Source organism: Notolabrus celidotus, unplaced genomic scaffold (genome assembly GCF_009762535.1).
Source record: "Notolabrus celidotus isolate fNotCel1 unplaced genomic scaffold, fNotCel1.pri scaffold_433_arrow_ctg1, whole genome shotgun sequence".
Classification (NCBI taxonomy): domain Eukaryota; kingdom Metazoa; phylum Chordata; class Actinopteri; order Labriformes; family Labridae; genus Notolabrus; species Notolabrus celidotus.
Genome location: NW_023260240.1, coordinates 7819 through 21950, shown reverse-complemented (window position 1 = coordinate 21950; position 14132 = coordinate 7819). Strand labels below are relative to the sequence as shown.

At 38.6% G+C, this 14132-nt stretch overlaps 2 protein-coding genes across 2 annotated transcripts; one reads left to right on the top strand and one right to left on the bottom strand.

The window, feature by feature from the left end:
* Positions 1-1504: 1504 nt before the first annotated feature.
* On the bottom strand, positions 1505-9896 carry LOC117809784 (transmembrane protease serine 6-like). Its single transcript, XM_034679283.1, is given in 8 exon segments — positions 1505-1742; positions 2787-2925; positions 4726-4986; positions 7161-7314; positions 7317-7325; positions 7579-7695; positions 8880-8993; positions 9778-9896. Coding segments are annotated over 8 exon segments (960 nt in total). The 5' UTR covers positions 9779-9896; the 3' UTR covers positions 1505-1577.
* A 181-nt stretch (positions 9897-10077) lies between these two features.
* On the top strand, positions 10078-12553 carry LOC117809783 (golgin subfamily A member 6-like protein 22). Its single transcript, XM_034679282.1, has 2 exons — positions 10078-12092; positions 12237-12553. The coding sequence occupies exons 1-2, from the start codon at positions 10299-10301 to the stop codon at positions 12402-12404; spliced, it is 1962 nt and encodes a 653-aa protein (XP_034535173.1). The 5' UTR covers positions 10078-10298; the 3' UTR covers positions 12405-12553.
* The last annotated feature ends 1579 nt before the right edge of the window (positions 12554-14132 follow it).

Genomic DNA, 14132 nt, shown 5'->3' with positions numbered 1-14132 from the left:
GTATTATTTGATCTATATCTATCTTTCTAGGGTGTGCTAAGATAAGAGGACATCATGGGGCTTTTTTGGTTATACAGCTCTGAGTCAGACCTCAGTAGGAGTCTCTGCAAGTTATTAAGAAGTCAATTTTGTCATTTTGTTACTTTCTATTGCCTTTGTGTTGTTTGATTTCCTGTATCACTGTAGATTTACCTTGTTTCATCCCCGTTTATATTCTGTATTGTTTATGTTTAGTGATCCTTGTCTTGTGCCATGTTTCTTAGTGATCCTTGTGTGTTTCTAGTCTATCTTGTTTCCTGTTTTATTTTGTAGTTATTGATCCCCGTGTGTCTGGTTTAGTTTTACTTCCTGTGTTTCCCTCCTTTTTGATCATCTTCACCTGTGCCATGTTGTTCTCACCTATCTCCTTACTCGTTACCCAGTGTGTGTGCATGTGTGTGCATGTGTGTGCGTGTGTGTGCGTGTGTGCGTATGTGTGTGTGTATAGGCTCAAATCCTAATGACTTTGGTTATCCTCGTATTCCCCAGGCGTCACTAAGATGTTCATATTTCTTGTTTTGCAAAATGCTCCAGAAGCTGGCATGATATGTGTACGACTCTAGTTGGACTGCAGGGGTGTCGCCAGACCCCCTTTACTGGGGCACATGCCTCAGTATAAATGAGCTGTGCCCCAGTATCAGGGGCGGACTGGCCATGGGAAGTGAAGTAAAAGACTTTAGGTTGCAGTTGTTAATGTGTTGCATCCACCGCAGTGTTTCCCATACATTCATTAATTCCTAAACAAGTGAAGTCCCACTATCCCCAGCACTGCTTGGGGTTAAAAAAAAAACATCATTAAATTCACAATGGTTTGAAAGCTTTCCCTGGTTATAATACTCTGTAAATAGAGATGCAGCTTTTTGTTTCTCATGTAGGATGTTTGGTAAACACATGAAACATGACACATTTGTTAGCACTGGTTTCACTAACTGGAAAAAAGCTCTGGGATCTCTTTAGAGGGCACGAGGAAAACACCTACTCATAAAAAGTGTGTGTGTGTGTGTGTGTGTGCGTGTGTGTGTGTGTGTGTATGGGTGTGTGTGTGTGTGTGTGTGTGAGGAAGGGGAAGTAGTAGGAGGCCTGTGCCCCAGTAGAGCTTTGTGCCTAGCAACGACCCTGAGTTGGAGTATTATTTAACCAAGCATGCAAACAAACAGAGTACAGTGGAAACTTTATATGAATATTGAAGATCCTTTATTATAGAAAAGTTCATTTTCTTTGAAATGAAGGGGATTGGTTCGTTATATGATTGAACAAGCAATTACATGATCACAGTGTTGTAGTGTTGTCTCTAACTCAACATTCATGCTTGTTAACATATGTTATTTTCAATGTTTTGGTGAATTCTGGTGAAAAAACTTGACATTATCATTCCTGAAAGTCTCTGAAAGGTCCAGCATAAATAAAGTAGGTAATTGTTGTCTGACCCATTTAAAGGAGAATCAATCTAACATCTTCTTCTCCCCTCACATGTTCATGTTTTCATCAGCACCTCGCTTCAGGTGGTGGAGAAGAACATGGAGAACATCCCAGGTGTCTCAGGGGCTGCTGATGACCACCTTGATCCAGTCGGTGAGCCTGGTGATGCGGGTGTAGACACCATAGTAGTCCGGACGCCCGCAGCCTCTGCCCCAGCTCACCACACCTGCCAGGAACCAACGACCTGACGGCTCCTGGCAAACTAAGGGACCTCCAGAGTCTCCCTGAGAGAGAGAGGAAAGGTTTGCTGAAATACAGGCGGCATCATATGTTCCTTCTGGTGAACATATAATGCTTTAATAACTATTCACTCTCTTTAACTTTACTTGCCTTTTGTATAACAAATGTAAACTAAAATGGGTTATATTGGGGTAGATTGTTTTTTACACTGTATCTTACAAATGAAACATGAAAAGCTTTGGCTTTTTCAAGTGTTTTCATGTGTCATGAGTCTTGTTTCTTAATGTAACTGCAGTTAAAATATTCATTGAAAAATGGAAGGAGAGCCTCAGAGCTGCAGGAATTATCTTCCTCCACTTGAGGGCAGTGAAACTCCAGCTCCAAACTAAACACTGACAACAGGTACACTACCAGTCAAAAGTTTGGAAACACCTTCTCATTCAAGGGTTTGTATTTATTTTAAGTATTTGAAACACTGTAGATTAATACTGAAGGCATCAACACTATGCGAGAACATATATGGAATTATTTTAAAGTGTTAAACAAAGCAGAATATGTTTTATATTTTAGATTCTGTAAAGTAGCCCCCTTTTTCCTTCATGACAGCTTTGCACACTCTTGGTATTCTCTCAGTCTGCTTCATGAAGTGGTCTCCTGGAATGGTTTCTAATTAACATGAGCCTTATCAAGAGTTCATTTGTAGAATGACTTGCCTTCTTAATGTGTTTGAGACCATCAGTTGTGTTTTTCAGAGGTAGGGTTAGTACACAATGGGACTACTGTTATAATCCATATTAAGGTAAAACTAGATTATTTCATAGTTTTGATGTCTTCAGTATTAATCTACAATGTTGAAAATATTTAAAATAAATAAAAACCATTGAATGAGAAGGTGTGTCCAAACTTTAAAGACATCCTGGACACTTAAACTTGTGAAATCATCCACTTTGTTACTCAGACAGTTGTTAATTTAGTCAGTCTGCTGTGTGGGGCTGGTCAGATATCATTCAGTGGGTTTGTGTAGCTGTTGTCTAAAAGCAAGCTGCCTTCTGCAAAAGCTAAAAACTCATGCATAAATTTCTATTTACCTGACAGGCGTCTTTCTCCCCAGTGCGATAACCGGCGCAAAGCATTCTGGGAGTAACAAGCTGGCCATAGGAGCGTACACAAGCTTCCTCGCTGACCAGGCGAACATCCACCTTCTGAAGCACATTACTGGCACGGCCTGAAGAGGTCAGAGGGACACAGTCAGCCAGTGTTCATCCTGCTGGGATTCTTTCCTCATTGTGTTCAAGAGTTATATTTGCAACATCAAGCAAAGAGTCATATTTGATTACACTGTAAAGGAGAAATGATTCTTGAGTCTGCAGAAAACTCAAACTGACATCTGTAATGCTCAGTTTCCATTCACCTGCTGGAAGCCAATTCTAGAGCTGCAGATCACAGAACCATAAAACCCCCCGATGCACAAAATATTGTGGTGTTCAATGCCCATTAAAGCCACTTAAATGTGTTGAATTTCTAGGAAACTGTTTGTGCAGAACAATGTTTTTTAACACCTTCTTTTTCAATCTCACCTCTCACCTAGTTTCATTGTTTTCATTGTTCTTCAGAAACCACAACCAAGACACCACCAGACAGATCACTCTACCTGCTTCTTGCATCTTTTAATCTAATCCTGTCATTTAATAGGTTTTCACTCTGCTATCTTAATGGCAAATTAATGTTCCTCCACAGAGACTTCCCACATCCAGTCACAATCAGAAAGTGCAACAGAAGAAGGGTTTTTTTTAAAAAGCTGCACAAATCCCCTTCCTGTGAAAAGACTGCATTAAACTCAGTCGGCAACCTCCGGCCTAAAAATATGAGGCCGATGCGGAGGTGCTAAAAACTGCAGTTCATCGAGGATCCGCTTGAGGCTGGCTCTGGAAGTACCAGAAACCACATACACACCAATTCAAAAAAGCCAATCTTAACACCAGAAGAAAGAAAGAAAGAAGGAAAGAAAGAAAGGAAGGAAGGAAGGAAGGAAGGAAGGAAGGAAGGAAGGAAGAAAGAAAGAAAGAAAAAAAAGGAAGACAGAAAGATAGAAAGAAAGAAAGAAAGAAAGAAAGGAAGAAAGGAAAATAAAAAGAAATTGAAGGAAAAGGGAATTAAAGAGAGAAAGAAGGAATGAACGGAAAAAGAAAGGAAGGAAGGAAGGAAGGAAGAAAGAAAGAAAGGAAGGAAAGGAAGAAAGAATGAAAGAAAGAATGAAAGGAAGAAAAAAAGAAAGAATGAAAGAAAGAAAAGTTGTTGTTTTTAAGGGTGGGTTTCAGTTTTCAGACACTGTTTCTTCTAAATCAGATAAAAATAAACATCCTCAAACTACATGCACACAATGAAACAGCTCCTTTAGAGCATAGCTGGCTTATCCTAAAAAACAACATGACTGAATATTAGTATATCCAGCTCACTATGAGAAGACATTATATCTCAAAATGCTCAAATTAAACTTTGGAATCTTATTTCAAGTACAAGATGCTCTTAAACCTAGAGAAGTGCCACTATGATACAACTCAAATTAAGGTGAATATATCTCAAATGAAGAAGTTGACATGAAATTTATTAGTGCAAAAATCTTTTTTTTTTAGCTTTAAAATACTGGTAAAATATTACTTATAAGTTTTCCCTGCTAATTTTAAGATCACAGTTTTCTAAATATTATGTCTTATTTTAAGAAATCTTACCAAGCAAATTTTACTTGTTCTATTGGAAGTTTATTTTTTCTTATTTCAAGGTAAAAGTACCTTGAAATAAGTTTTTTTTTTTCTTGTTTTTTGGTGGGTCATTTTTTCAAGTGTATGGGAGGAGCAGATATTTTTTAAAGAGGTCAAAAAACCTGTCAAGATTAGGAAAGACTTCCTAAAAGGCCTCTCTGAAACACAAATGATTCCAGAAGAAAACTGCACCTTACAGACACTACACCACTATTACTTCATCCCTCACAATGCCCCAATTTTCCCTTCCCTCTGTCCCTCCTCAGCTCCCTCACGGAGGGACCCCCAGCCAGTCACCCAGCAGAGCAGGTCAGGCTCCAGCTGGTGCGTGGGCGGAGGCAGGCAGGCGGGTCGAGCATGTACCACCAGCCTGTCGAGCTTCAGCAGGGCCAGGTCGTAGTCGTGGGACTCGTCATCGTAGTATTGGTGGAGGAGGATCCTCTGAACTCGAGCCACCTCCTCAGTGGGGCTGCTGCGGTTCAGGAGGAGTTTACCCAGGTACACCGTCCACATTGAAGGGGAGAACAGACTGCAAGACAGGGAGGAGGACGGTTACGCTTTACAGGGAGAAATGTTTTTTTCTTTAAGGTAACATTTCATGTCAACTTCATCATTTGAGATATATGCACCTTCATTTGAGTTGTATTATAGCGGCACTTCTCTAGGTTTAAGACCATCTTGTACTTGAAATAAGATTACAAAGTTTAATTTGAGCATGTTGAGATATAATGTCTTCTCATAGTGAGCTGGATATACTAATATTCAGTCATGTTGTTTTTTAGGATAAGACAGCTATGCTAAAAAGTAGATGTTTCATTGTGTGCATGTAGTTTGAGGATGTTTATTTTTATCTGATTTAGAAGAAACAGTGCCTGAAAACTGAAACCCAACCTTAAAAACAACAACTTTTCTTTCTTTCTTTTCTTCCTTCTTTCTTTCATTATTTTATTCTTTCTTCCTTTCTTCCTTCCTTCCTTCCTTCCTTCTTTCTTTCTTTCTTTCTTTCTTTCTTTCTTTCTTTCTTTCTTTCTTTCTTTCTTTCTTTCATTCTTTCTTTCTTCCTTCCTTCTTTCTTTCTTTCTTTCTTTTATTCCTTATTTCTTTCATTATTTTATTTTTTCTTCCTTTCTTCCTTCCTTTCTTCCTTCCTTCCTTTCTTTCTTTCTTTCTTTCTTTCTTTCCTTCTTTCATTATTTTATTCTTTCTTCCTTCCTTCCTTTCTTTCTTTCTTTCTTTCTTTAATTCCTTCTTTCTTTCATTCTTTTATTCTTCCTTCCTTCCTTCCTTTCTTCCTTCCTTCATTTCTTTCTTTCTTTCTTTTATTCCTTCTTTCTTTCATTCTTTTATTCTTCCTTCCTTCCTTCCTTCCTTCATTTCTTTCTTTCTTTCTTTCTTTCTTTCTTTCTTTCTTTCTTTCTTTCTTTCTTTCTTTCTTTCTTTCTTTCATCAATGGAGCTGTTTTCTGATAGATTCTCCAATAAAATGCATTTACTTAAATCAAGTAAAGTGTTTGTCTTAAATCAAGATTATCCATCTTCTACAAATAAGATCTCAGCTTGAAAAATGTTTGAAATGTAAAATAAACCTTGTTTCTTCTAGATTACAACTCAAAACAAGATCATTTCAAGATTGTTTGACTTAACAAGTTATTTAAGATGTCCTAAAACAAGTCCCTCTTTCTTGCTCAAATGTTACTTGTTAAGTAAATGTATCTTAAATCAAGTGGGAGAAGACATTTTGACTAAAAATGAGACAATTTCACTTGGTAAGATTTTGAGTTTTTGCAGTGATCTCAATTACTGCTGACAAGAGCTGTATCTGTCTTGAAAATATACCACCTACTTTAGAATAAAGATTCAAATAAGTGTTTTATTTTTATGTAAGATTACAACAAACACAAAACTCCTAAAAAAATTAAAAAAATTGTAAAAAAATAAAACCACAGGATTTAGGAAACTTTGCACAATTTGAAACAAGATTAAAAAACAAGATCTGCATCCACTAGTGTCAAACACTGTATATTTCATCCACTCTACTCTAAATGAGTCTGAGGAAGGAAAAGCAAAACATCACCCCAAAAGCATCAACCTTGGTTCTTAAATCTAATTCAGCAACTCAAACATTTCAAGCTCTTGAGACTTTTCCAGCAAAAGTTCACAAAAACTTTTTCAAACAACGTTGGTTTGAATCCAAAGACAGAATAAAATAAAACCAATGTGTTTCTACACTTCATTTAAACACAATATTCACAGTCTCAAACCTTCAGTCACATCTCTTTATCTTCCATGCAGTCATCCATCGTCTACACTCCTTATCCTGTACAGGGTCATGGAGGGGTGGAGCTTAAATGTGGTCATAATAAATGAAGGCATCATGCCAATTCAAGCTGTTTGGGGTCATACCTGCCAAAGCCTCAAAATATATGTCAAACACACATAATTGCATCAGTTTTTTTCTGACTTTAAAATACACCAGCATGAAGTCTGTCAGTCAGACTGAGCGTTGCAGATGTCTAACCTTATATAACCGAGACGCAGCAGGAGCACTGAGTGTAGATGAAGTCTGGAGAGACAAAAAACTTCTTCTCTACAACACATGAGTAAAAACCTTTCTCTTATATTTGTCCTCTCCTCTGCCCTAGTTTTGAGAACATTTTAACACCTTAGTCAACACACACTTCCTCCACTCTCTTGCTGCACTCACCGGTCGTCATCAAAACAGTGAGCAGCAGACACCACCCACTGTCTGGAGATCAGCGTGCCCCCGCAGATGTGGGTACCTCGCACCTGCAGGCTGACCTGCCACGGCCACTCCCCTTCTGAGGCGTTTGTACCCCCGACGTAACGGCTGGAGAACTCAGGCCGCAGTCTGACACACAGAGCAAAGCATGGATGGATGTACTGATAGCTTGATATAATACTTATAGTACATATAATACTAAACAAGCAAAGCTGTACTAGAGAAATGTGTCTTTCTTCTTTCATTGGGGGAAAAAGAAAAAACTAGCTCTACATTAATTAAGAGTATTTTTCAATTTTTCTATAAAAGTGTGTCAAAAATAAAAAAATTTAAAACAATAAGAATAAATGTAATAATAAAAATGGCGTGATTATCTTCCTACCACACTGTTTCTCATCTGATGCGTCGGGGCAGTCAGTGACAAAGTCGCACTCTGGGTTTGGTTTCTTCAGACATGTTCCATCGGCACACACATAGGTCATATCTGTGCACTGCACAGCTGGACACACACACACACACACACACACACACACACACACACACACACACACACACACACACACACACACATATTTGTAATACTTTTGATGTAAAAGTCTTTGCAAAGAAATTCTCAAACGTACAGCATGTGTTGTGAAGAACTCAGGATGTAGGGTAGAAGACATCTCAGGAGGTGTAACTATGACCTACAGGCAGTGGTGTACTGTAATAGAGTTAAAGTACTTGAGTACACTTTTTGAGTATCTGTACTTTACTTGAGTATTATTTTTTGGGGAACTTATTACTTTTACTCCACTACATTCAGAAGACAATTATTGTACTTTTTACTCCACTACATTTCTATCAATGCTCTAGTTACTCACTATTTTTGCTGTGGAGTCAGCTCATGAATATTTATCTCTTTTCTGAAATCTGATCCCTAAGACAGTAACATGTGTTTGTGTAGTTCTGTTTGTCTCAGTAGTTTAGTCATACCTGTATGTCGTGCGTCTCCACAGTTGAACGTGGAGCAAACACAGAGCAGATTTCACTCAGATCAGGCAGTTCATTTCGAGGTGGTAATGATGGCTATAATTCTCCACCTGAGCTCCCATGTCCATATCTTCAGCCCGTGTTAGAGGTTTTTGAAATGAAGAATGATACTTATTGTTTAGAATGTTCTCTCTGTTTACCACTCTGCCCAAACAAACAAACATTCACTGTCCAACCTGAGAAAGCGTGTTGAGCTATAACATTTGTTTCATTCCAGATGAACATTTCAAACTAAGTTGTCTGTGTTTGGAGTAACATAGGTGCTGTTTTTATTCCATGGTATGTATGTAATGTAATGTAACCGAATGTACTCCTATGTATTCTTAACTGCATTTATGTATAATGAAAATACAATGTTTTGAGATTTTTTAAGAAGTACCTTGAATACTTAAGTATTTTTAAAAGCAAGTACTTCAGTACTTTAACTCAAGTAATAATCTGACAGAGCAACTTTCACTTGTATTGGAGTAATATATGACCTGGTGTATCTTTACTTTGACTTAAGTAATGAAGCTGTGTACTTTGTCCACCACTGCCTCCAGGTAGATAAGGTATAAGGACGTACTGACTGTAAATAGCTGTGAGGTATTTTGTGTGTGTGTGATGAACATCTGATACGTTGAGTCTGTACATGTGGTTTGAATATGTTACCATCTGTACAGTTCATCTCGTCCGTTGCTTCAGGGCAGTCCGGGTGTTGGTCGCACACCTTGTAGTAATCCACACACTGGCTGTCCTCTGGACACTGGAACTGTGCCACACACACTGAAACACACACAAACACACTGTAATGGCAACTTTTTTAGCAAAAACCTTCTGGGCCACTTCTGCAGGTTGTGATATTTCTGGCTTGTGTGTTGCAAAACAGGTTTACTCAAAAAATGGAATGGATGCCATATAAAATGAACCCTCCTGTTATGTTCGTTTCTCTGGAACAGCAATAATGTTCCTGGGTCAATTTGTCCCAGGGCATATTCAATTATCCAAAAGTGTCAGAACCACCAAAAAATCCCAATACACATTTTTTAAATCTAATTTTTAACTCCATTACTAACCATTTAAATCAATATTTAGTCCATTGGTGTTCTTTAATTCTCACAGATCATAGTTCAATGTGGACAACTCACTTGTTTTTCATGAAAATTCATGTTAAAACATTTTTAATGTACATTGGAAGGTCCTAAATATAAATACAATAGTTTTACTTTTTGAATTTTTTTCTTTTTATGAAGTGATGTTAATAAATGAACACAAGACACCTCTTCTGTCACATGCTGCCCAGATTTTTAAGCTTCATTTAGCTGGTTTGGAAGGCACATATTGCATTAAATAGACTTTAAAAGGGTCAATTTGACCCACAACATGACAGGAGGGTTAAACAAACTGAGAATTTATTAAAAAATATCATTGTTGTTTTTTCTTATGTAAGTAATGTGAGGTTTGGGTGGGAGGGGCTTGGGGTTATGGTCATGAAAAGGCCAGTACAGTTGTTGTATTTAAGTACTGCCATTGGTGCAAACGCTCTTTGTATCTGGACAATATTTCTTACTGGCAATTCCCAAGGTGTTAAACGAAAGCAGGATGGAACTGGATTGCGTGATCCTCTGGAAATGTGTTCAAAATGGCTACCATGCTGATCAGTAGAAAAAACTCAAACTGGACTCACCAAAATAAAACCTGTGTTTCAAAATAAAGCCTGTGTTTCAAAATAAAAGCATTGAGAACAAAACGTTTTTACAACTGTGTTCTCCTCCTGCTCCTCGGTAACGGCCATGTTAAAAGCTGAACAGCTGGATTGCAAAGCAGACACATGTAGCTCTCCAACAACAGACAACACCACTGACCACTGTTCTCTTTGATGAAATTACCATGGCAACACAGAAACTGAATGTGATGAAAGATCACTGGCAATTTTTTTTTTGACTATGACATCACAAAGTAGTTTAGAGTGTTGAGTCAGGGTAGGCTGTAAACCACAAAAGCCAACAAGCAGCTCACAGATCCAGACCTGAGACACAACCGTGTGGAAAAAGACTTTGCGAATCGCTTTTAATTCTTTTAAACCTAACAATGTCATCAGCATTAGCAACGACTTTTTCAAAAATGTGGACTAAACTAACAGCACCAAAGCTCAAGAGCTGTTTAAAGAGCCCATGGAAAGATTCTGAGGGAATCCCAAAGAAGAAAGTGAAATTTAATTCGATGGTCGAAATATGTTACTTTACAAGAAAGGAGAAGGAGTCCGTACCAGAAGTTGGGGGCTCTAATCAGCTCCAGTACCCGACTACAACTGAGCGAAACCTCCTCCCATCTGCCCGAGTTATGATGAAAGAGGAGGAATATGATAAACAGCGCAAGGTGAAGAAGCAGCCTGTTGAGACTAATAGAAGGAAGAGGCCGCTCTGGGAGCAGAGATGGAGAAAACAGACTAAAGATTACATCAGGATATCTGAGGCAGAGCTCGAAGAACTGAATAACACCCCGATACATTCAGTTCCACTTTCATTGAGACATTTAAAAAAAGATGACATAATAATTCAAGATCTAAAGAACCAGCTGAATGAAGCAGGTAACCACCACCTGCGTCATGCCTCCATATCCCTGGACCTTGTGGACACCTTGTCGGAAGATGAGGATGAGTTGAAGACATTAGAGGCTCAGTTGGAGGAAAGTGCCTCCAAACTTAGAGCTCAGGAGGACAATAGTCAGGCGCTGCAGAAGGAGGTGGAGGACCTCAGAGAACAGCTTCAAAGGAGGGAACCAATCAGTCCCACTACAGAGACAGTCAAACCAAGACATGAGATAGTTGAGGAAGACCCTGAGACGATCCAAGAAGAACATCCAGTGGACAAGGAGGAAAAACAGACAAAGCTCAAGAGCTATGTAAAGCACCCATTGAAAGATTCTGGGGAAATCCTAAAGAACGGAGGGCAATTTAATTCTGTGGTCAGTGTATGTTCCTTTACTAGTAAGGAGGAGTACGTGACTGCAACTGAGGGAAACCTCCTCCCATCTGCCCGAGTTATGATGGAAGAGGATGAATACCATAAACAGCGCAAGGTGAAGAAGCAGCGCAAGGTGAAGAAGCTGCGCAAGGTTAAGACTAATAGAAGGGAGAGCCAACCCTGGGAGCAGAAATGGCGAAAACAGACTGAAGAATACATCAGGAGATATGATGCTGAACTCGATGTACTGAATAGGATCCTGATATTTTCGGCTAGAGATACAAAAGGACGTGGCTTAAAGATTAAAAATCTAAAGAAGAAGATGTATGATGGAATGTACCTGCACCTGGTTCATTGCTCCAGATCCTTGAATCTCGTGGACACCATCAAAGTCCAACATGAGCAGAAGTGGAAGACATTAGAGGCTCAGTTGGAGGAAAGTGCCTCCAAACTTAGAGCTCAGGAGGACATTAGTCAGGCGCTGCAGAAGGAGGTGGAGGACCTCAGAGAACAGCTTCAAACGAGGGAACCAATCAGTCCCACTACAGAGACAGTCAAACCAAGACATGAGATGGTTGAAGAAGACCCTGAGACGATCCAAGAAGAACATCCAGTGGACAAGGAGGAAAAACAGACAGTCCAGGAAGAACAACAGACTGTCCAGGAGGAACCTCAGATGGTCCAGGAAGAACAACAGACTGTCCAGGAGGAACCTCAGATGGTCCAGGAAGAACAACTTGAGCATAAGTTGAAGACATTAGAGGCTCAGTTGGAGGAAAGGGCCTCCAAACTTAGAGCTCTGAAGGACATTAGTCAGGCGCTGCAGAATGAGGTGAAGGAGGTCAGAGAACAGCTTCGAAGGAGGGAACCAATCAGTCCCACTACAGAGACAGTCAAACCAAGACATGAGATGGTTGAAGAAGACCCTGAGACAATCCAGGAAGAACATCCAGTGGACAAGGAGGAAAAACAGACAGTCCAGGAAAAACCTCAGACGGTCCATGACGTACATTCCATGATCGAGGAGGAACAACAGACTGTCCAGGAAGAACAGGCTGTCCAGGAAGACCCTGAGACGATCCAAGAAGAACATCCAGTGGACAAGGAGGAACACGAGGAGAATATCTCTCTCTGGAGGAGGTTCAAAAAATTTCTCACTCCAAAACACAAACGTTTATATAAGTCCAAACGCATGAAGAAAGAGAAGGAAGAGGCCAGTGTTTCCATGTGAAGAATCTTGTAGTTTCTGACTGCCAGGACTTCACTTGTTGACACGTCTGGGTTTTCCCCGGGTACTCCGGTTAGCCCACACAGTAAAAGTTTGATTTTTTTTTGTATCTTTACCGATTGAAAAAAATAAAATGATTGGAAAAAAAAAAAGTTTATATTTACGTCTGTATGTATATAACAATATAATTTACTGTTACTCATCAGGTTACTGAATTGTGTCAGGTAATTCTCTAACAAACTATTTGTTTATCATTTATTTCATTTATATCCAATATCTGGTTTTGGCTCCTAAATGCTAACTTTGGCTTTCAGTTATAATAATGATAATAATAATAATGATAATAACAATAATAATTATTATTATAATAACTGTATTTATATAGCACCTTTAAAAACAAGTGTTTACAAAGTGTTTTGACAAGGAGGAGAAATATTAGCAACGCAAAACAGAATAGAAAGTGAGGTTAAAAAGAATAAAGTGGTGGGACAAAAGACCAATACATCATTTTTTTTTTTTTTTAATATTTTATTTGTAACTTTTGTAATGTAACAACAAGACAAAACAAATGCAATCAAACAGGGGCTCAGACATGTGAAATGAAATAAAATAAAATTGATAATATGAAAAATAAAAAACAGAAAAATTAATTAATAGAAAACACGTGAAGAAAATGTTAGTTGAGAAATGATTTTAAATAACAAAATAAATAAAGATAAGTAATAAAATAAATAGAAATACATATATACACATAAACACACATATGCACACACATGCATACGTATGCATACACATTAGGGGTGGTTAATCGGTCCGATTTCGATTTGCAAAGAGGGTGAAAGCTCTTCAGGAACACAACGATCCTAGACTTTGAGGACCAGGTTTAACAACAGGATGGTTGGATGTTCGTTTTTTTCCTCAGCTGTAAATAACCAGTTAACAATATACATGTTCCAATTTTCATCACTTATACATGTTTCTTTCCCCTCTTCAATTATACTCAAAAAATGGGTTTCAGCTACTTCAAAACTTTTATGTAATCAGTTAAGACAAACATTCTGAGTTATTTCAACTTGATCTGGTTTACAGTGTGGTTAGATGGTTTGGTTTGTCTCTGGAGTTTCCCTGTGGGGCTTTTAAAAGAAAAAAAACAAAAACAAGTCAAATCTTATAGAAACCATCAGGCAGTGCTTTAAGATTTGTCTTACTGACATTTAGCACATATATGAAGGTAGAGCCATCTCTGCGACAAGTCATAGTTCAGGACCCCCAGCATCCTTTACATGAGGAGTTTTAGCTGCTTCCATCAGGGAGAAGGTTCGGTCTTCAGGTGCAGCATGAACAGATACAGAGTTGGCTACAATTGCCCCACTGGGACATTACAGTTATACTCCACTTTACAGAGGGCATGGTGGGTAATTTACAGAAGTTACAGTTGAAACCAGAAGTTTACATACACTCTATAAAAAGACACATCATCTTTTTTTCTCACTGTCTGACATCAAATCAGACTTAATGTTTCTTGTTTTAGGTCAGTGTTGGAGGACCTCTCTGAATGCCTGGTCCTCGCGTGTTCGTTTGATGAAGAAAATAGGAGGAGGTATTGAAGTTTCAAAAATCAGCTTTATTCTAAACACCAGTAGAAATTGCAAAGTGTACAGAGCTCTGGGTCTGACTATCGTGTCCCTGATCAACAACAGTGCTGTTCAGTTCGCGAAGTCTGAACTGACT